The sequence below is a fragment of the Fundulus heteroclitus genome, chromosome 12, assembly GCF_011125445.2.
Source record: "Fundulus heteroclitus isolate FHET01 chromosome 12, MU-UCD_Fhet_4.1, whole genome shotgun sequence".
NCBI lineage: Eukaryota > Metazoa > Chordata > Actinopteri > Cyprinodontiformes > Fundulidae > Fundulus > Fundulus heteroclitus.
In genome coordinates, this window is record NC_046372.1 from 12,367,185 (window position 1) to 12,388,832 (window position 21,648).

General features: G+C 41.5%; 1 protein-coding gene across 1 annotated transcript in view; it reads left to right on the forward strand.

Moving 5' to 3' along the window:
• Positions 1-21,648, forward strand: part of dhx37 (DEAH (Asp-Glu-Ala-His) box polypeptide 37) — a 50,750-nt gene that overhangs the window by 7,680 nt on the left and 21,422 nt on the right. The window contains 11 exon segments of the mRNA XM_036143961.1: positions 301-436; positions 1,261-1,337; positions 2,326-2,343; positions 2,345-2,559; positions 2,656-2,767; positions 2,849-2,955; positions 4,563-4,751; positions 4,977-5,101; positions 7,135-7,251; positions 7,338-7,510; positions 7,622-7,736. Coding sequence (XP_035999854.1) covers positions 301-436; positions 1,261-1,337; positions 2,326-2,343; positions 2,345-2,559; positions 2,656-2,767; positions 2,849-2,955; positions 4,563-4,751; positions 4,977-5,101; positions 7,135-7,251; positions 7,338-7,510; positions 7,622-7,736 — 1,384 coding nt within the window.

A 21,648-nucleotide genomic window follows, 5' to 3' on the forward strand; every position in this document is an offset into this window, starting at 1 on the left:
ATTTTGAATCCATGGTTTCTTCCCATCTGATGTTTTCGGTGAGTTGGTTCTAGAAAAAGTAAACGCTGCCTCTTCTTGTTCTGGAAACGCTGAGCAGTCTCCGATCATCCAGGGGTTTAGATGGTTCTCACCTGACGAGCATCTCTAACATCAGCAGCCTATAGGCCAATAATTTCCTTTTACGAGCTTATCAGACAGGAAGTAAAGAGAATCCCACAAATGATGGACTTTTCATTCAATCTCAGCCTGTCAGGTCTATCCTAGCAGATATTTTAGACCTTTTTTTAACGCTGATTCCAGTCTCTGCCTCGGATCGACCTGGATAACTACTCTGCTCTGCCGATGGACGAGGGGGACGAGGACAGAGAGGCGGGGATCGGAGACGAGGAGGACGGCGGCTCGGACCTCGAGCTCGGCGACGATCCAGCCGACACGGGTAAATTTCTCCTCAGACTGTTTTCAACAGCTCAGCTGGTTTAAGATAAGCTAAAGGCAACATTTTAAAAATACAGAATTAGTGTGACCCACATTGGATGTGTATATGAAGTCTTTACTCAGAAACGCATTTATTTAGTTCTAGTTTTGAAAAGATTGGTGTAGATTTCAGAGGAGAGAATATGTTTCTGTCTGGTTTATAATATTAAACAAAACAGCCACATCATCTCTTTCTCCTCCTGAGTTTTTAGCTCCGAAAAAGGTTGGAATCCAATTTTTTTATGCTGATTGTTTTAAAAGGAACTGGAATTATCATTAAAAGTAATTTGTCTTATTAACAATTTTAACAGCAAGGCATACTGTCTTTGTTTTTGTTTTTTCAAAGGATGGAAAAACCTGTTTTTTTTTTTTTTGTTGGCCTATATTTATAAAAAACATAAAAGCATCAAGTTATTACTGTTCAAAGTTAGTCCTGAGTATAAAACTTTGTGCTTGTTGCTGGGTTTGCTGGCCAGGCGGATCACTGAGGGACAATGAGGGTAATTTATGTGTGGAGATTAATTTAATGCAACTCATTTATGTACAACAAGGATGATTTGGGAGAACTGAAGTCGAGTCTTTTGCTTTACACTTTAAAACCACAAAAAAAACAACTAAAAAAACGAGTCATAATAAAGTTGAAGTCCTTTGGTTGTTGTAATTGTTTCATTTTAACCATGGTTTATCGTAACAAGTTTAATGTAGCTGTTCATAAAAATTGTTAGCTTGTGAGAAAAAGGGAAAAATGTTATAAACAAGTTTTTGCTCTTTTTTTAATCTTTGCAGATGATAAGGCAGACCCATCCATTCCTCTCTATGTTCTCCCGCTGTATTCTCTATTGGCCCCTGAGCAGCAAGCTAAGGTGAGACTTACATGCTGTCCTCATTATTGTTGAGAAATTAGTCAATGAAGAGAGAAAGAAGGTAGTGTTGAGATGATAAAAGAAGACCCAGCAGGGACTAAACGTCCTGCAGCCACTCGGTGAGTTAACCGTCCACAGGAGCTACTGGTCCTCTGCTAAACGCCCATCATTCAGTGTCTTTGTGCACAACCATCTCTGTTTGGTTTGGATCCTTCACAAAACAGGACCGGTCCAAACTAGAACCAACAATCAGCTTTGAATAGAGGGTCATCAGGGCTGACCTTCCCTCCATCCAGAACTCGTACAGGTCTAGTCAGGGACAGTTCAGCTAACATCTCTGCAGACCCCACACATCCTGGACACACTCTGTTAGGACTTTTACCTTCAGGTCGGCGCTACAGAGCGCTAAAATCAGCCGCTGCAGAGACAGTTTCTTCCCCAGGGTGTCTCTCTGATGAACCCATAACAGTCAGAGAGCTCCGATTGATACCATGCATATTTAGTTTATGACCAGGCTATGAATGCTCTTACATTTTGAATTGTACTATGGCGTGTAATCCGGTCTGCAGAGAAGGTGATTGGCTGCAGTATTCCATCTCTCCAGGACCTGTACGCCTCCAGACCTTCTGCGTTACATCAACGCACAGTCTACCGTGTATATAGCTTTCTGTATATATATCTATATATTTTGTTTTGTCTGCACCAAGTCAAATTCCTTGGAAGTGCAAACCTACTTGGCAATAAACTTGATTATGATTCTGAACCAAATGGATCATCCCTTGCCAGTATTGAGGTTCCCCAACTCTGCATCCAGGACCCAGAAATGCTGCCAGCCCAACAGACAACCACCACATTCTCACCACACTGCAGTTTAGATGCAAAAACACCTTTTGAAGACCCTTCACACAGCGCCGTGGTGTGATCTCAGGCTCATAGCGGAGTAGTTGTACCGTGGAGAGAGCAACGGGTGTATTTCTTATGGCTGCAGGTGTTCCGGCCTCCTCCACCCTGGCACTCGGCTCTGTGTCGTAGCCACCAACGTGGCGGAGACATCGTTGACCATTCCTGGCATCAAATACGTCGTCGACTGCGGCCGGGTTAAGAAGCGTTACTACGACCGAGTGACGGGGGTGTCATCCTTTAAAGTGACGTGGACCTCGCAGGCCTCGGCCAATCAGAGGGCGGGTCGAGCCGGACGAACGGAGGCGGGACACTGCTACAGGTCAGAAGTGTTAGTTTATAAAGCCGATGATGCTGTGTTTGATTTAGTATCTAACTGTTGTTGGTGGGTTTTTTTTTCTTCATTTTTATAATACAGGTTGTATTCCTCGGCGGTTTTTGGTGACTTCAGTCAGTTTTCGGAGGCAGAGATCACTCGCAGGCCTGTAGAGGACCTGGTTTTGCAGATGAAGGATCTCAACATCGAGAAGGTCTGCAAGAGGCAAAACAAAATATGTTTTGAAAGAAAAGGGAAACCAGAAAACGTCACCGTTTAATTTTGCATTTTGCAGGTGGTTAATTTCCCGTTTCCCACGCCTCCCTCTGCTGAGGCTCTGGTGGCTGCAGAGGAGTTACTGGTCTCACTGGGAGCTCTGGAGGAGCCGCCCCGCTCTGGAAGGTAGCTGACTGCCGTGTGTCTTTGAATAACACTTGGGATTTATTTTATTTATTTCGTTTTTATTATTTCTTAAAACATTTGGAATGCAGTTAATGGCAGGTTTATTTGAAGCCCATTTAAACATCTACTTTTGTAAAAAATTGTGGATTTTAATTTCAGCATGGGGTGGGTAGGAGAGGACAGGTTGCCAAAAACAATTTAAAATTACTAAAGAAAAATTGGAAAAATATTGAATCTAAAATCCAAATGTTCAGTTGTTTTTGTTTTTAATGTAGTTTCTCACTTCTAAGGCATCAGATTATGAGATTCTTAGTGTTGCCCATTATTGCTCTAGTTTCTCAGGCTATAAGATTATTTCCCTTTTTCTACAAAGTCCAGCGATCATCGGCAAAAAGTTGGCTTTATCAGATTTCAGCTTGAAATAATTTCTTTTCTACAATATTTCTCTGAGATTTTCTGTTATATAGTGACTAGCAAAAGTGTCATACTCCTTGAAACTTTTAATGTCTTGTTACATCTACAAACTTCCAGTCTTTCGGAGAATCTTTATCAATTTTACATACAGTACTTGGAGTGAATTTCTTTTTGCTCATTCTTATTTGCTAAGCTTGTATGGAGAGTGTTTGTGAACAACAAATGTAAAATCTTGCGCAAGACTTTCAATTGGATTTAGGTTTTGACTTTGACTGGGCCATTCCAACACATGAAGAGGCTGGAAAGCACTCGCTGCCTTGTAGCTCTGGTTGTGTGCTTTGGGTCGTCGTTCTCCTGGCAGGAAAAACTCTGCCTCAGGTTAAAATCTTTTGCAGGTTTCTTTTCCAAGATTATCCTGTTTTAGCCACACCCGTCTTCCCATCAGCTCTGTGTTTCACCTCGGGCGCAGTGTGTTCAGGCCAACATTGCGGTGTGCATAGCTAGTAGTTGCCCTATCAACAAGTTCTCCTACCTGAGTTGTGTTTCCTCCAGATCCAGATGGATTTCTTGGCTGCTCCTTTGATGCCAGTCCTCTTTTTGTGACATAGTTCAAAGTAGGGCTATGCATTAAATGGATACAAAGATTAATATTGATAATTAAAAAAAAAAAACGATTTAATTCTTCCAATGTCGATATACCTCCCAACCCCTAGGGGGCGTTATTACAGAGCGGCGTTACTGTTCACAGCGAGGAAGTGCAAGTGAGACGAATTTGCGGAACGGCCGACAGGATTTTAGAAGCGCCTTTGACACCAAAAATCAGACATTTGGCCATGTTTTTGGTTTCTGTGATACATTAAATGCATTGAACTAAATGTACTTTATTTTCCTGTTAAGATGTCAGTGTTCAATAAATTGAACATAAATATAATATTTGGCTGGTTTTGTTGATTGATGACTTTGAGAATTAATTTGAAAGTAATAAATATCGATATTGGAGTCAAATCAAATCAAGCTGAACTGTATCGAGAATCGTATCGCATCGGCTCATCCTAGATGATACCCAGTCCTAGTTCAAAGGGTCGCAACACTTCAGCAAAGGACTTTATATCATCATACAAATAAAGATGATTGTGTGATTCTGTGCGTTTTTGCACGCACCCTTGCTAACCACCAGTTTTCCGTTTTAAAAGGATGACAGACTTGCAGCGAGCGAAGCTGAGCTGTCCCATCACGCCGCTGGGCAGAGCCATGGCGGCGTTCCCCGTGGCTCCACGTTACGCAAAGATGTTGGCGCTCGGGAAGCAGCAGGACTGTCTGCCGTACATCATCGCTGTGGTTTCAGCCATGACGGTCAGGGAACTTTTTGAGGACTTTGACAGGTATGCACATTTGGTCTAATCATCGTATTTAAATGTGGTAGAAAACTAGAAGAATGACATCCAGTGTGAGATAAAAAATATTGCAACTGATGTTCAATAGTGCAAGTTATGTTTACTTAACACATTGATATACCTTTATATATGATGCATATAAGTCTTCAGCTGTTTTCACACTTGTTGCTTGGTGTTAAACCGTCGTTTTGACATATTGCCATCTGTCCCCAGACCTGCTCGCAGTGACGACGAGAGCTCGAAGCTTAACCAGCGTCGAGCTCGGCTGGCCCAGATGAGACGTTTGTGGGCGGGGCAGGGAGCTTCACTCCTGCTGGGGGATCTCATGGTCATGCTGGGTGAGACTAGCCTCGTGAGACCATCCTGATCTCGCGAGTTTTCAAGGTTTCACTCGCAGATCAGTCTGGATACTCTCCGTTGAAGAAAATTTGGAGCCGTTCACCAAACGAACGTCCAATCAGCGTTGGCTTTGAGGCGGGTTGAGGTGTGACGCAACGGGAAGCGCGTCAGTTCAGTCTAAACAACATGGCGGCTTCAGCCGATGAAACTAGCGTTAGCGTGGCTATCGAGCAAGTTTTATCGGAATTACAGAGTATTTCTTTGCTGAGCTAACGAGCCTTTACCAGTAGCAGCAAGAGTAGCTTGGCTTGTGGTTGTGTTTTCGTCAGAGCGACGACGAATCTGATTGGTTTATTTGGCCCGTCTATCACCAACATAGGCCAATCAGCTAACCAGTATTTTCGCCCCTTCCCAAAATTACTTCAACGGAAGGTTTCCAGATGGATATGCGGAGCAAATCTATCTGGCGGAGTCAGGTAAGGGTGAGACTGCTGAAGAGAGAAAAAACATGAATCTGTCCTAAGGCGTGTAGTTTCTATTTGCTTAGTTTATATTAAAAAAATACAATAGCTTAAATGTTTTTATCCTTAGTCCACAGGTGCAAATAAGAGCATTTTAGTTAAACTAGCAGCGAAACATCACCTCTAGCATTTTTGTTCAGCATGGCTGTGTTTGCTACCCTGGACCTACTGTACATTTTCATATGGTTCGAGCCAAATAGTTGAACCTGGTGTTTAAACTTATTCCCACTTTAAGAATGTCTTTCCCTGCCTCATTAACCTAAATGAATTAAAATAAACTCTGCTGAGTCTTGTTGGTATATAAAAATGTTCCTGGTGCATCATCATCATCGGTGATAAATTAAATATGTAGCGACGTTCGCATTGTCAAGCTAATTTTTTTTCTTTTCACCAGGTCAGCTTGAATTCAGCTACTGTTTGATCATTAATTTAACTTGCTTAAAGTTAGAATTTCCCTGAGGGATTTGGTGTTTTAATATCTATAAGTCAATATAGTTTTCTTCTCCGTCTGCTGATTAAATTTGTTGGCAAACTGTACAAACTAGCAGCTGTGTGCAAACAACAAATCAACCGAGAACAGTTTAAATAGCTCAATACAACTAATATCACAAGTGGTTTCTACAAATTAAATGCAAAATCCATTTTTATGGACTTCTGCAGTGAATAAAATAGTTATTATTGAACTCCTTCAAGACAAACATCTTTAGTACTTCACAGCAGCAAATGTCATTCTTATCCAGATGCCACGTTTTGGCTCCAGTCTGGGGAAATCTCCACCCAATTTCTCATCTGCAAAGGCCTCCGGGTCTCTAATATACTTTGGGTTGCCTGCTGCAGCTGCCCTTTTTTTAATCTAACCAGAGGTTTTTAATAAAGTTTAGGTCAGGTGACTATAGCGGCCACTTTAATATCTTTTAGGGCTTCTTCTGAAACCGAAACTTAAAGAAAGGCTCGGGTCCGTTGTCATAAGGCCTAACCTACAGTTTCTTACTGGGAAGGCTGACATTTTCTCCCAGGATTTACTGAAACCATCTCGCCCTCGATGTGCCGCAGGTTTCCTGTGGCGGCGGGAGCAAAGCAGTCCCAAAGCATAACTGAGCCATTGCCATGTTTTATTGTTATCAGCGTACGCTTCGTTCTTCATCCTCCAGACATACCTCTACATCTATAAGGCGGAAAAATTCCCATTTAGATTTATTGGTCAACGCAGCTGAGTCCCAAAACCCACTTATTTATATAGTTGTGGGCAACTTAAAGCAGTCCTAAGTCTCCAAGTCAGTATTGGTGTACGTCTTGGTTCTTCAGGCCTGGAGCCTTTCAGTTTTCCATGTCCCTAACTTTGGAAACTGAAACCTCAGTAGCTGCTCCCACCAGGTCTTGCTGCAGTTTTCTTGCACACAGTTGAGGGTTTTTGACGCCTGTTCCACATGAATATGAACACTGCTCTCTTTATTTGGCCACAGAAACATAGCATGATGTCTTAATTCAGTTCTGTATGCGCGGGACTGCAGGGGCTGTCGGTGCTTGTGAGTTTGCCGGCTGCACTCCCAAGTTCTGTGAGGAAAACGGACTGAGAAACAAAGCTATGGTGGAGATCCGGAGGCTCCGGAGTCAACTTACCAATGCAGGTGCACAAAATGCCCACACACCCACTAAATAACCTAAACCATGTGGCAGAAACTGAAACGGAAATCCTTGGTGGTCCCTCTTCTAGTGAACGCAGTGTGTCCGGAGGTGGGAGTGTTTGTAGATCCTAAGATGGCTCCGCCAACAGAGCATCAGGTGCTTTGCCTGCGGCAGATTGTTCTGGCCGGACTGGGAGACCACCTGGCGAGACGCGTCCAAGCAGAAGACATGCTGGACCCAAAGTGGAAGAACGCATACAAGGTGAGCAGATCCCAAGGGATGGGTTGTGATGGAGGGGAGCGTGTTTTAGTTTTTCATTCTCTTCATTTTGTCTGTTTGTCTGTTATTTATTTTTTTCCTGCCCCCTCGCAGACTACTCTGATGGACGACCCGGTGTTCATTCATCCAAATTCTGCTTTGTTTAAAACGTTGCCGGAGTTTGTGGTCTACCAGGAGATCATGGAGACTTCCAAAATGTACATGAGAGGTATGGAAACGCCACAGGGCTGATTTTGAAACATCTGGAATAAGTTTCAGACGTTTTACAGCCTCTGACAAAGTTTATTTTCTTGACAAGATCTTAAGTGTGGAAAAATATTTATAGTTAGGCCCGAGCAGCGAAGCGCTGCGAAGGCCTATTGTTTCTGTGTTGTTTCTTATTAGGCCCGAGCAGCTAAGCGCTGCGAAGGCCTATTGTATCTGTGTTGTTTCTTATTATTATTATTCTGCCCCCCTAAAGAGGGGCCTTTTTGGGGGCCTTACCATTTTCAAAAACTCACCAAACTTGGCGGATGCAAGAAGACTGTTTAAAAATTTTGGATTTTAAGGTCGTCACAAAAATCAAAAGAAAAATGCCTCAACGGCGCCACCTACAAATTTTCAAAGGACCCTTTGCTATTCACTTACTTCATCGTAGAGTAATGAAATTTTGTACAGTTGTAGATCTAAGCAAGACGCTCAGAATTTACAATTAACGTCATAGTGCAAATATCACAGGAAGTCAGCCATTTTAGATTGAAAGTCGTAATTTGACCTCATTTTTGACGTTTACAGCATTGGTATTTGATCAAACTCGTCCTAGGGATTTCGAGCGAGCGGCTTAAAACTCCGTCAGTCTGATCATAAGGCATGGCCAATTAAAAGTTATCAAAACGGTGAGTTTTTGAGCATTTTGAAGGGGCGTTAGCAGGGGTCAAAGTTCACCTACTCGCCACAAAACATAAAACTGTTATATCTCCCACACAGAAACACACAGAGGCACCAAACTTTCTGTGATTGTTCATCATCGGGTCTTCTACAATATCCAATGGTCAAATGATGACATCACTTAGGCCACGCCCCCTGACAACAGGAAAAACTGTTATATCTCCTACACAGAAACACACAGAGGCACCAAACTTTCTGTGATTGATCATCATCGGGTCTTCTACAATATCCAATGGTCAAATGATGACGTCACTTAGGCCACGCCCCCTGACAACAGGAAAAACTGCTATATCTCCTACACAGAAACACACAGAGGCACCAAACTTTCTGTGATTGATCATCATCAGGTCTTCTACAATATCCAATGGTCAAATGATGACATCACTTAGGCCACGCCCCCTGAAAACAGGAAAAACTGTTATATCTCCTACACAGAAACACACAGAGGCACCAAACTTTCTGTGATTGATCATCATCGGGTCTTCTACAATATCCAATGGTCAAATGATGACATCACTTAGGCCACGCCCCCTGACAACAGGAAAAACTGCTATATCTCCTACACAGAAACACACAGAGGCACCAAACTTTCTGATTGATCATCATCGGGTCTTCTACAATATCCAATGGTCAAATGATGACATCACTTAGACCATGCCCCCTGACAACAGGAAGTGTCATGTTTTATTGTTAGCAGTCGCTATGTTACCCCTCTGAGCTAATCAACATGAACGAGATCCTGGCGGGCGGCCAGCGGTGCGCAAATCCCAGCGGTGGCCAAGGCCGGAGCGGCGCTTGGCTGCGAGGGCCGCTCGATGCCGCTTGCGGCTTTAATTAGGCCCGAGCAGCGAAGCGCTGCGAAGGCCTATTGTTTCTGTGTTGTTTCTTATTATTATTAGGCCCGAGCAGCGAAGCGCTGCGAAGGCCTATTGTTTCTGTGTTGTTTCTTATTATTATTATTATTATTATTATTATTATTTTTATTCTGCCCCCCTAAAGAGGGGCCTTTTTGGGGGCTTTATCATATTCAAAAACTCACCAAACTTTGCAGATGCATGGTGACTGTTTAAAAATTTTGTATTTTAAGGTCGTCACAAAAATCTAAAGAAAAATGCCTCAACGGCGCCACCTAGAAATTTTCAAAGGACCCTTTGCTATTCACTTACTTCATCGTAGAGTAATGAAATTTTGTACAGTTGTAGATCTAAGCAAGACGCTCAGAATTTACAATTAACGTCATAGTGCAAATATCACAGGAAGTCGGCCATTTTAGATTGAAGGTCGTAATTTTACCTCATTTTTGACGTTTACAGCATTGGTATTTGATCGAACTCGTCCTAGGGATTTCGAGCGAGCGGCTTGAAACTCGGTCAGTCTGATCATAAGGCATGGCCAATTAAAAGTTATCAAAACGGTGAGTTTTTGAGCATGTTGAAGGGGCGTTAGCAGGGGTCAAAGTTCACCTACTCGCCACAAAACAGAAAACTGTTATATCTCCTACACAGAAACACACAGAGGCACCAAACTTTCTGTGATTGATCATCATCGGGTCTTCTACAGTATCCAATGGTCAAATGATGACATCACTTAGGCCACGCCCCCTGACAACAGGAAAAACTGTTTTATCTCCTACACAGAAACACAGAGAGGCACCAAACTTTCTGTGATTGATCATCATCGGGTCTTCTACAATATCCAATAGTCAAATGATGACATCACTTAGGCCACGCCCCCTGACAACAGGAAAAACTGTTATATCTCCTACACAGAAACACACAGAGGCACCAAACTTTCTGTGATTGATCATCATCGGGTCTTCTACAATATCCAATGGTCAAATGATGACATCACTTAGGCCACGCCCCCTGACAACAGGAAAAACTGCTATATCTCCTACACAAAAACACACAGAGGCACCAAACTTTCTGTGATTGATCATCATCGGGTCTTCTACAATATCCAATGGTCAAATGATGACATCACTTACGCCACGCCCCCTGACAACAGGAAGTGTCATGTTTTATTGTTAGCAGTCGCTATGTTACCCCTCTGAGCTAATCAACATGAAACTGTGTCCACAGACATGTTGCTGTGTTGTGGATTCCAGGCCCAACTGGATTCCATGTAGCAGTGCGGCATGGTGGCGTGGCGAAGTCACCTGAAACGCCGCTGCCATATGTCCAGACTTCCATAGGATATTGATAAATTTATTAAAAAGTAACTTAAAATTACCTTAAAAGGACAACATTTTTAAAAGTCAAAAGGCTTATTTAATGCTTTGATAACATCTCTTCTATTCGGCTACAAAATCAACTGGATTCGATGGAGCAGGGCGGCGTAGTGGCGTGGCAAAGTCACCTGAAATGCCGCTGCCATATGTCCAGACTTCCATAGGATATTGATAAATTTAATAAAAAGTAACTTAAAATTACCTTAAAAGGACAACATTTTTAAAAGTCAAAAGGCTTATTTAATGCTTTGAGAACATCTCTTCTATTCGGCTACAAAACCAACCAAAACAGGATGATCTTTTAAGCTATAAGACCATTTTTAAGATGTCAATACATAGATTTTAAGCTGGTTGGTCGCCACTGCCTCCGGTGGCCAAATGCATCGCTGCATCAACTGATCTGCACCAGTTTAATCTCGTCATGGCAAAATATTATTTTTTTCTCTTCATGTGTGGCCCTAATACTCCATCGTAAGAACACCGCTGTCGTTACCGCGGGTCCTGGGGAAAAAAAAAACGCTGCTCCTGGGGGGAATTTTTGATTATGCTCACGCATAGATGTGTAAAACTTCACATTGCAATTCAGACAGGCGCAGACTGAACCGTGCAGTTCATTTTAAAGAGGCAGTTTTGGCGCATATTCCGATAGAAACGGGCTGCGGGGAGCCTAAGTGTGTTGTCGTGGGCGTGTTTACCCGCTGCAGGTAACCGCTGTGAAACAATCAGAAAGATTTCCCTGATTAATAACATCTTTATGGCGCTCATCTTTATTGTTACTATGTGCTGCTTTACCAGTTCTCTCTCTCTCGCTCGCTCGCTCGTCATCGGACAAAAATCAAACTGCTTCGTGTTTGTATTTGAAATTGTGCGTCAGACTCAGATTTAGAAGTGTTGTTACGACGTTTGAGCTGTAACTGCAACCGTTTTTTATATATATATATATATATATATATATATATATATACATATATATATATATATCTGGTAACTTTACTGAATTTGCAGCTTAAGAAGATTGGGTTTGACATACAACACCAACTGTCCCCTCAATCCAGTGCACACAATACCACAACAGACCTCAACACGCTCTACAGTACATCAAGAAAACTAAATCAACTAAAACAAGTTCACTAAAACAAGTTCATGTGCATTTCATGCACATGAAATGAAGTTAATCCATATTTGTGTGTCAGGGTGTCTAAGCATTCTCCAGAATTTGACATCTCAGCAGAGCCTGTAATAATTATAGAAAGTAACATTATAGTTTTTTCTGCCTTTTGTTAAGACAGCAAGGAATTCATGTCGTGAATACATTACATAAATAAGATAATAATTCTTAGTCAGAGGAAATCCAAGGCAAAAACAGTTAGAAAAGTTTTGGGTTCATATTTAATCAGAGTGAGACATCACAACTTTGTTAGATCTCTATGTGAATTACGTGAGATAGTGAGTGCTCTCACCTTAAAAAAAGATCTTTGACGTATTTTGCTCCGGTTAAAAGCTGCTTTTCAGCGATGAAGCTAGGGAAACTGCTAATGTTGAAGTTGAATTTGTTCTACACGCTTCTGCCTTGGAAAAATATTCGTCTTTTTACAAAAAGAATGTTTAAAGCCAGATTTGGGAACAAAGGTTATTCAGAGAATGCAAGAAAAGGAAGCTTTTGTGGGGAACTTTTGTCCTAGCTGTCTAACTGCATATGGCCCCAGGACAGCACAATAGTTTTCTTGAAGTTTAATTTTGGAGAAGTAGAAACAAGTATTAATTTCAAAAGGTAGGTAAAAAAGGAAAAAAGTTTTTACAAAATCTTAAAATGTTGGATAGTCGTTATTTCCATCTTGCTGTGAAAATTGGTGAAATATTATCATTTTTAATGCTTAGATATAAAATCGCAAGGCCATTACTAAAATTGCCTTTTGTTGAAAATGTTTTTTGGCATGCCATACTTTATATTTATAGGTAGCCTAGATGTGCATAATAAAAGAGTGGAACTAAAACCTGGTCTAAAATTATTATGGAGCTTTAACTTGCTAAGAGTAATACTGTTAGATGATTATATCTTTAAAATGAGATAACTGTCTCAAAAAATGTGATAGTTTATTTGGTCTGAAGAGATGATGCAATTCAATGTTATTTATATAGCGACAATTCATGAAATATGTCATCTCAAGGCACTTTACAACGTCAAAATCAATCAGATTATACAGATTGGGTCAGATTATACACATTGTTCAAAAAATTCCTATATAAGGGAACCAGTTCATTGCATCAAAGTCTTGACAAGTAGCATTCTCTCTTGAAGAAGCGTAGAGCCACAGGGAGAGTCGTCTGCATTGTCCATGGCTTTGCAGCAATCCTACCTACTGAGCAAGCATGAAGCGACAGCAGGAAAAAAAACTCCCCATTAACGGGAAGGAAAAACCTCCAGCAGAACCGGGCTCAGTATGAACGGTCATCTGCCTCGACAGACTGGGGGTTACAGAAGACAGAGCAGAGACACAACAAGACAGACAAAAAAGCACAGAAGTTCTACATTAGATGGTAGTAGCGGGTGATCTGTCTTCCCTGGATGATGCCACAGCTAACAGAACGCCAGACCAGGTGTGCCTACTATGAAGAAAAAAGAAAAATCAAAAAGTTAAAAGCTGAAATTACAACAGTCATTCAAAATTGAAGAACAATAGACCCTGATGTCCTGCAGTAGCCTAAACGTATAGCAGCATAACTATAGAGGTAGCTCAGGGTAACATGAGCCACTCTAACTATAAGCTTTTTAAAAAAGGAAAGTCCCAAGGGCCAGCTTCTAGTGGAGAAGTTCAAGTATCTTGGGGTCTTGTTCACGAATGAGGGGAAGATGGAGCGGGAGATCGACAGGCGGATTGGTGCGGCGTCTGCTGTGAAGCGGGCGCTATACCGGTCCGTTGTGGTGAATCTGCACCAGATTTTTTGTGAGTCGTGGGGGAGCGCTGCCGAACACGTTCGTGTAAATCGCCCAGTGGACGGGCGGGCAAAATACGTGACAGCATCTGCGGTGGCGGGCGGCCGGCGGTGCGCAAATCCCAGCGGTGGCCAAGGCCGGAGCGGCGCTTTGCTGCGAGGGCCGCTCATCACCGCTTGCGGTTTTAATTATTATTATTTTTATTCTGCCCCCCTAAAGAGGGGCCTTTTTGGGGGCTTTATCATATTCAAAAACTCACCAAACTTTGCAGATGCATGGTGACTGTTTAAAAATTTTGTATTTTAAGGTCGTCACAAAAATCTAAAGAAAAATGCCTCAACGGCGCCACCTAGAAATTTTCAAAGGACCCTTTGCTATTCACTTACTTCATCGTAGATTAATGAAATTTTGTACAGTTGTAGATCTAAGCAAGACGCTCAGAATTTACAATAAACGTCATAGTGCAAATATCACAGGAAGTCGGCCATTTTAGATTGAAGGTCGTAATTTTACCTCATTTTTGACGTTTACAGCATTGGTATTTGATCGAACTCGTCCTAGGGATTTCGAGCGAGCGGCTTGAAACTCGGTCAGTCTGATCATAAGGCATGGCCAATTAAAAGTTATCAAAACGGTGAGTTTTTGAGCATGTTGAAGGGGCGTTAGCAGGGGTCAAAGTTCACCTACTCGCCACAAAACAGAAAACTGTTATATCTCCTACACAGAAACACACAGAGGCACCAAACTTTCTGTGATTGATCATCATCGGGTCTTCTACAATATCCAATGGTCAAATGATGACATCACTTAGGCCACGCCCCCTGACAATAGGAAAAACTGTTATATCTCCTACACAGAAACACACAGAGGCACCAAACTTTCTGTGATTGATCATCATCGGGTCTTCTACAATATCCAATAGTCAAATGATGACATCACTTAGGCCACGCCCCCTGACAACAGGAAAAACTGCTATATCTCCTACACAGAAACACACAGAGGCACCAAACTTTCTGTGATTGATCATCATCGGGTCTTCTACAGTATCCAATGGTCAAATGATGACATCACTTAGGCCACGCCCCCTGACAACAGGAAAAACTGTTATATCTCCTACACAGAAACACACAGAGGCACCAAACTTTCTGTGATTGATCATCATCGGGTCTTCTACAATATCCAATAGTCAAATGATGACATCACTTAGGCCACGCCCCCTGACAACAGGAAAAACTGTTATATCTCCTACACAGAAACACACAGAGGCACCAAACTTTCTGTGATTGATCATCATCGGGTCTTCTACAATATCCAATGGACAAATGATGACATCACTTAGGCCACGCCCCCTGACAACAGGAAAAACTGCTATATCTCCTACACAGAAACACACAGAGGCACCAAACTTTCTGTGATTGATCATCATCGGGTCTTCTACAATATCCAATGGTCAAATGATGACATCACTTAGGCCACGCCCCCTGACAACAGGAAAAACTGCTATATCTCCTACACAGAAACACACAGAGGCACCAAACTTTCTGTGATTGATCATCATCGGGTCTTCTACAATATCCAATGGTCAAATGATGACATCACTTAGGCCACGCCCCCTGACAACAGGAAGTGTCATGTTTTATTGTCCATGGCTTTTACAGGCAATTCATGTCGTGAATACATTACATAAATAAGATAATAATTCTTAGTCAGAGGAAATCCAAGGCAAAAACAGTTAGAAAAGTTTTGGGTTCATATTTAATCAGAGTGAGACATCACAACTTTGTTAGATCTCTATGTGAATTACGTGAGATAGTGAGTGCTCTCACCTTAAAAAAAGATCTTTGACGTATTTTGCTCCGGTTAAAAGCTGCTTTTCAGCGATGAAGCTAGGGAAACTGCTAATGTTGAAGTTGAATTTGTTCTACACGCTTCTGCCTTGGAAAAATATTCGTCTTTTTACAAAAAGAATGTTTAAAGCCAGATTTGGGAACAAAGGTTATTCAGAGAATGCAAGAAAAGGAAGCTTTTGTGGGGAACTTTTGTCCTAGCTTGTCTAGCTGCATATGGCCCCAGGACAGCACAATAGTTTTCTTGAAGTTTAATTTTGGAGAAGTAGAAACAAGTATTAATTTCAAAAGGTAGGTAAAAAAGGAAAAAAGTTTTTACAAAATCTTAAAATGTTGGATAGTTGTTATTTCCATCTTGCTGTGAAAATTGGTGAAATATTATCATTTTTAATGCTTAGATATAAAATCGCAAGGCCATTACTAAAATTGCCTTTTGTTGAAAATGTTTTTTGGCATACCATACTTTATATTTATAGGTAGCCTAGATGTGCATAATAAAAGAGTGGAACTAAAACCTGGTCTAAAATTATTATGGAGCTTTAACTTGCTAAGAGTAATACTGTTAGATGATTATATCTTTAAAATGAGATAACTGTCTCAAAAAATGTGATAGTTTATTTGGTCTGAAGAGATGATGCAATTCAATGTTATTTATATAGCGACAATTCATGAAATATGTCATCTCAAGGCACTTTACAACGTCAAAATCAATCAGATTATACAGATTGGGTCAGATTATACACAAAAATTCCTATATAAGGGAACCAGTTCATTGCATCAAAGTCTTGACAAGTAGCATTCTCTCTTGAAGAAGCGTAGAGCCACAGGGAGAGTCGTCTGCATTGTCCATGGCTTTGCAGCAATCCTACCTACTGAGCAAGCATGAAGCGACAGCAGGAAAAAAAACTCCCCATTAACGGGAAGGAAAAACCTCCAGCAGAACCGGGCTCAGTATGAACGGTCATCTGCCTCGACAGACTGGGGGTTACAGAAGACAGAGCAGAGACACAACAAGAGAGACAAAAAAAGCACAGAAGTTCTACATTAGATGGTAGTAGCGGGTGATCTGTCTTCCCTGGATGAAGCCACAGCTAACAGAACGCCAGACCAGGTGTGCCTACTATGAAGAAAAAAGAAAAATCAAAAAGTTAAAAGCTGAAATTACAACAGTCATTCAAAATTGAAGAACAATAGACCCTGATGTCCTGCAGTAGCCTAAACCTATAGCAGCATAACTATAGAGGTAGCTCAGGGTAACATGAGCCACTCTAACTATAAGCTTTTTAAAAAAGGAAAGTCCCAAGGGCCAGCTTCTAGTGGAGAAGTTCAAGTATCTTGGGGTCTTGTTCACGAATGAGGGGAAGATGGAGCGGGAGATCGACAGGCGGATTGGTGCGGCGTCTGCTGTGAAGCGGGCGCTATACCGGTCCGTTGTGGTGAATCTGCACCAGATTTTTTGTGAGTCGTGGGGGAGCGCTGCCGAACACGTTCGTGTAAATCGCCCAGTGGACGGGCGGGCAAAATGCGTGACATCATCTGCGGTGGCGGGCGGCCGGCGGTGCGCAAATCCCAGCGGTGGCCAAGGCCGGAGCGGCGCTTTGCTGCGAGGGCCGCTCATCACCGCTTGCGGTTTTAATTATTATTATTATTAATCTGCCACCCCAAAGAGGGGCCTTTTTGGGGACTTTATCATATTCAAAAACTCACCAAACTTTGCAGGATGCATGAGGACTGTTTAAAAATTTTGTATTTTAAGGTCGTCACAAAAAATCTAAAGAAAAATGCCTCAACGGCGCCACCTAGAAATTTTCAAAAGGACCCTTTGCTATTCACTTACTTCATCGTAGATTAATGAAATTTTGTACAGTTGTAGATCTAAGCAAGACGCTCAGAATTTACAATTAACGTCATAGTGCAAATATCACAGGAAGTCGGCCATTTTAGATTGAAGGTCGTAATTTACCTCATTTTTGACGTTTACAGCATTGGTATTTGATCGAACTCGTCCTAGGGATTTCGAGCGAGCGGCTTGAAACTCGGTCAGTCTGATCATAAGGCATGGCCAATTAAAAGTTATCAAAACAGGTGAGTTTTTGAGCATGTTGAAGGGGCGTTAGCAGGGGTCAAAGTTCACCTACTCGCCACAAAACATAAAACTGTTATATCTCCTACACAGAAACACACAGAGGCACCAAACTTTCTGTAATTGATCATCATCGGGTCTTCTACAATATCCAATGGTCAAATGATGACATCACTTAGGCCACGCCCCCTGACAACAGGAAAAACTGTTATATCTCCTACACAGAAACACACAGAGGCACCAAACTTTCTGTGATTGATCATCATCGGGTCTTCTACAATATCCAATGGTCAAATGATGACATCACTTAGGCCACGCCCCCTGACAATGGGAAAAACTGCTATATCTCCTACACAGAAACACACAGAGGCACCAAACTTTCTGTGATTGATCATCATCGGGTCTTCTACAATATCCAATGGTCAAATGATGACATCACTTAGGCCACGCCCCCTGACAATAGGAAAAACTGTTATATCTCCTACACAGAAACACACAGAGGCACCAAACTTTCTGTGATTGATCATCATCGGGTCTTTCTACAATATCCAATAGTCAAATGATGACATCACTTAGGCCACGCCCCCTGACAACAGGAAAAACTGTTATATGTCCTACACAGAAACACACAGAGGCACCAAACTTTCTGTGATTGATCATCATCGGGTCTTCTACAATATCCAATGGTCAAATGATGACATCACTTAGGCCACGCCCCCTGACAACAGGAAAAACTGCTATACATCTCCTACACAGAAACACACAGAGGCACCAAACTTTCTGTGATTGATCATCATCGGGTCTTCTACAATATCCAATGGTCAATGATGACATCACTTAGGCCACGCCCCCTGACAACAGGAAGTGTCATGTTTTATTGTTAGCAGTCGCTATGTTACCCCCTCTGAGCTAATCAACATGAAACTGTGTCCACAGACAGAAGACATGTGCTGTGTTGTTGATTCCAGGCCCAACTGGATTCCATGTAGCAGTGCGGCATGGTGGCGTGGCGAAGTCACCTGAAACGCCGCTGCCATATGTCCAGACTTCCATAGGATATTGACAAATTTAATAAAAACTAACTTAAAATTACCTTAAAAGACAACATTTTTAAAAGTCAAAAGGCTTATTTAATGCTTTGAGAACATCTCTTCTATTCGGCTACAAAATCAACTGGATTCGATGGAGCAGGGCGGCGTAGGTGGCGTGGCAAAGTCACCTGAAACAGCCACTGCCATATGTCCAGACTTCCATAGGATATTGATAAATTTAATAAAAAGTAACTTAAAATTACCTTAAAAGGACAACATTTTTAAAAGTCAAAAGGCTTATTTAATGCTTTGAGAACATCTCTTCTATTCGGCTACAAAACCAACCAAAACAGGATGATCTTTTAAGCTATAACACCAGTTTTAAGATGTCAATACATAGATTTTAAGCTGGTGGGTCCGCCACTGCCTCCGGTGGCCAAATGCATCGCTGCATCAACTGATCTGCACCAGTTTAATCTCGTCATGGCAAAATTATTTTTTCTCTTCATGTGTGGCCCTAATACTCCATCGTAAGAACACCGCTGTCGTTACCCGCGGGTCCTGGGAAAAAAAAAAACGCTGCTCCTGGGGGGAATTTTTGATTATGCTCACGCATAGATGTGTAAAACTTCACATTGCAATTCAGACAGGCGCAGACTGCACCGTGGCAGTTCATTTTAAAGAGGCAGTTTTGGCGCATATTCCGATAGAAACGGGCCTGCTGGGGAGCCTAAGTGTGTTGTCGTGGGCGTGTTTACCCGCTGCAGGTAACCGCTGTGAAAAAATCAGAAAGATTTCCCTGATTAATAAAGCTCTTTATGGCGTGCTAGACTTATTGTTACTATGTGCTGCTTTACCAGTTATCTCTCTCTCTCTCTCTCGCTCGCAGTATCGCGTCGTCATCGGACAAAAATCAAACTGCTTCGTGTTTTTATTTGAAATTGTGCTCAGACTCAGATTTAGAAGTGTTGTTACGTTTGAGCTGTAAACTGCAACCGTTTGATATATATATACTATATCTATATATATATATATATATCTAGATATATATATATATGGTAACTTTACTGAATTTGCAGCTTAAGAAGATTGGGTTTGACAGACAACACCAACTGTCCCCTCAATCCAGTGCACACAATACCACAACAGACCTCATCACGCTCTACAGTACATCAAGAAAACTAAATCAACTAAAACAAGTTCACGAGCGCACATGAAATGAAGTTAATCCATATTTGTGTGTCAGGGTGTCTAAGCATTCTCTCCCAGAATTTGACATCTCAGCAGAGCCTGTAATAATTATAGAAAGGTAACATTATAGTTGTTCTGCCTTTTGTTAAGACAGCAAGGAATTCATGTCGTGAATACATTACATAAATAAGATAAATAATTCTTAGTCAGAGGAAATCCAAGGCAAAAACAGTTAGAAAACGTTTGGGTTCATATTTAATCAGAGTGAGACAATCACAACTTTGTTAGATCTCTATGTGAATTACGTGAGATAGTGAGTGCTCTCACCTTAAAAAAAGATCTTTGACGTATTTTGCTCTGGTTAAAAGCTGCTTTTCAGCGATGAAAGCTAGGAAACTGCTAATGTTGAAGTTGAATTTGTTCTACAAAACGCTTCTGCCTTGGAAAATATTCGTCTTTTTACAAAAAGAATGTTTAAAGCCAGATTTGGGAACAAAGGTTTATTCAGAGAATGCAGAAAAAGGAAGCTTTTGTGGGGAACTTTTTGTCCTAGCTGTCTAGCTGCTATGCCCCAGGACAGCACAATAGTTTTCTTGAAGTTTAATTTTGGAGAAGTAGAAACAAGTATTAATTTCAAAGGTAGGTAAAAAAGGAAAAAAGTTTTTAACAAAATCTTAAAATGTTGGATAGTCGTTATTTCCATCTTGCTGTGAAAATTGGTGAAAATATTATCATTTTTATGCTTAGATATAAATCCAAGGCCATTACTAAAAATTGCCTTTTGTGAAAATGTTTTTGCATGCCATACTTTATATTTATAGGTAGCCTAGATGTGCATAATAAAAGAGTGGAACTAAAACCTGGTCTAAAATTATTATGGAGCTTTAACTTGCTAAGAGTAATACTGTTAGATGATTATATCTTTAAAATGAGATAACTGTCTCAAAAAATGTGATATTATTTGGTCTGAAGAGATGAATGCAATTCAATGTTATTTATATAGCGCCAATTCATGAAATATATCATCTCAAGGCAATTTACAAAGTCAAAATCAATCAGATTATACAGATTGGGTCCGATTATACACATTGGTCAAAAAATTCCTATATAAGGGAACCAGTTCATTGCATCAAAGTCTTGACAAGTAGCATTCTCTCTTGAAGAAGCGTAGAGCCACAGGGAGAGTCGTCTGCATTGTCCATGGCTTGCAGGCAATCCTACCTACTGAGCAAGCATGAAGCAACAGCGGGAAAAAAACTCCTCCATATAACGGGAAGGAAAACCCTCCAGCAGAACCGGGCTCAGTATGAAGGTTCATCTGCCTCGAGACTGGGGGTTACAGAGACAGAGCAGAGACACAACAAAGAGAGACACAAAAAGCACAGAAGTTCTACATTAGATGGTAGTAGCGTGTCTTCCCTGGATGATGCCAAGCTAACAGAACGCCAGACCAGGTGTACTACTATGAAGAAAAAAAAAAATCAAAAAGTTAAAAGCTGAAATGACACAGTCATTCAAATTGAAGAACAATAGATCCGATGTCCTGTCAGTAGCCTAACCTATAGCAGCATAATTATAGAGGTAGCTCAGGGTAACATGAGCCACTCTAACTATAAGCTTTTTAAAAAAGGAAAGTCCCACAGGGCCAGCTTCTAGTGGAGAAGTTCAAGTATCTTGGGGTCTTGTTCACGAATGAGGGGAAGATGGAGCGGGAGATCGACAGGCGGATGTGTGCGGCGTCTGCTGTGAAGCCGGCGCTATACCGGTCCGTTGTGGTGAATCTGCACCCATATTTGTTGTGATCGTGGGGGAGCGCTGCCGAAAACGTTCCGTTTAAACGCCCAGTGGACTGGCGGGCAAATGCGTGACAGCATCT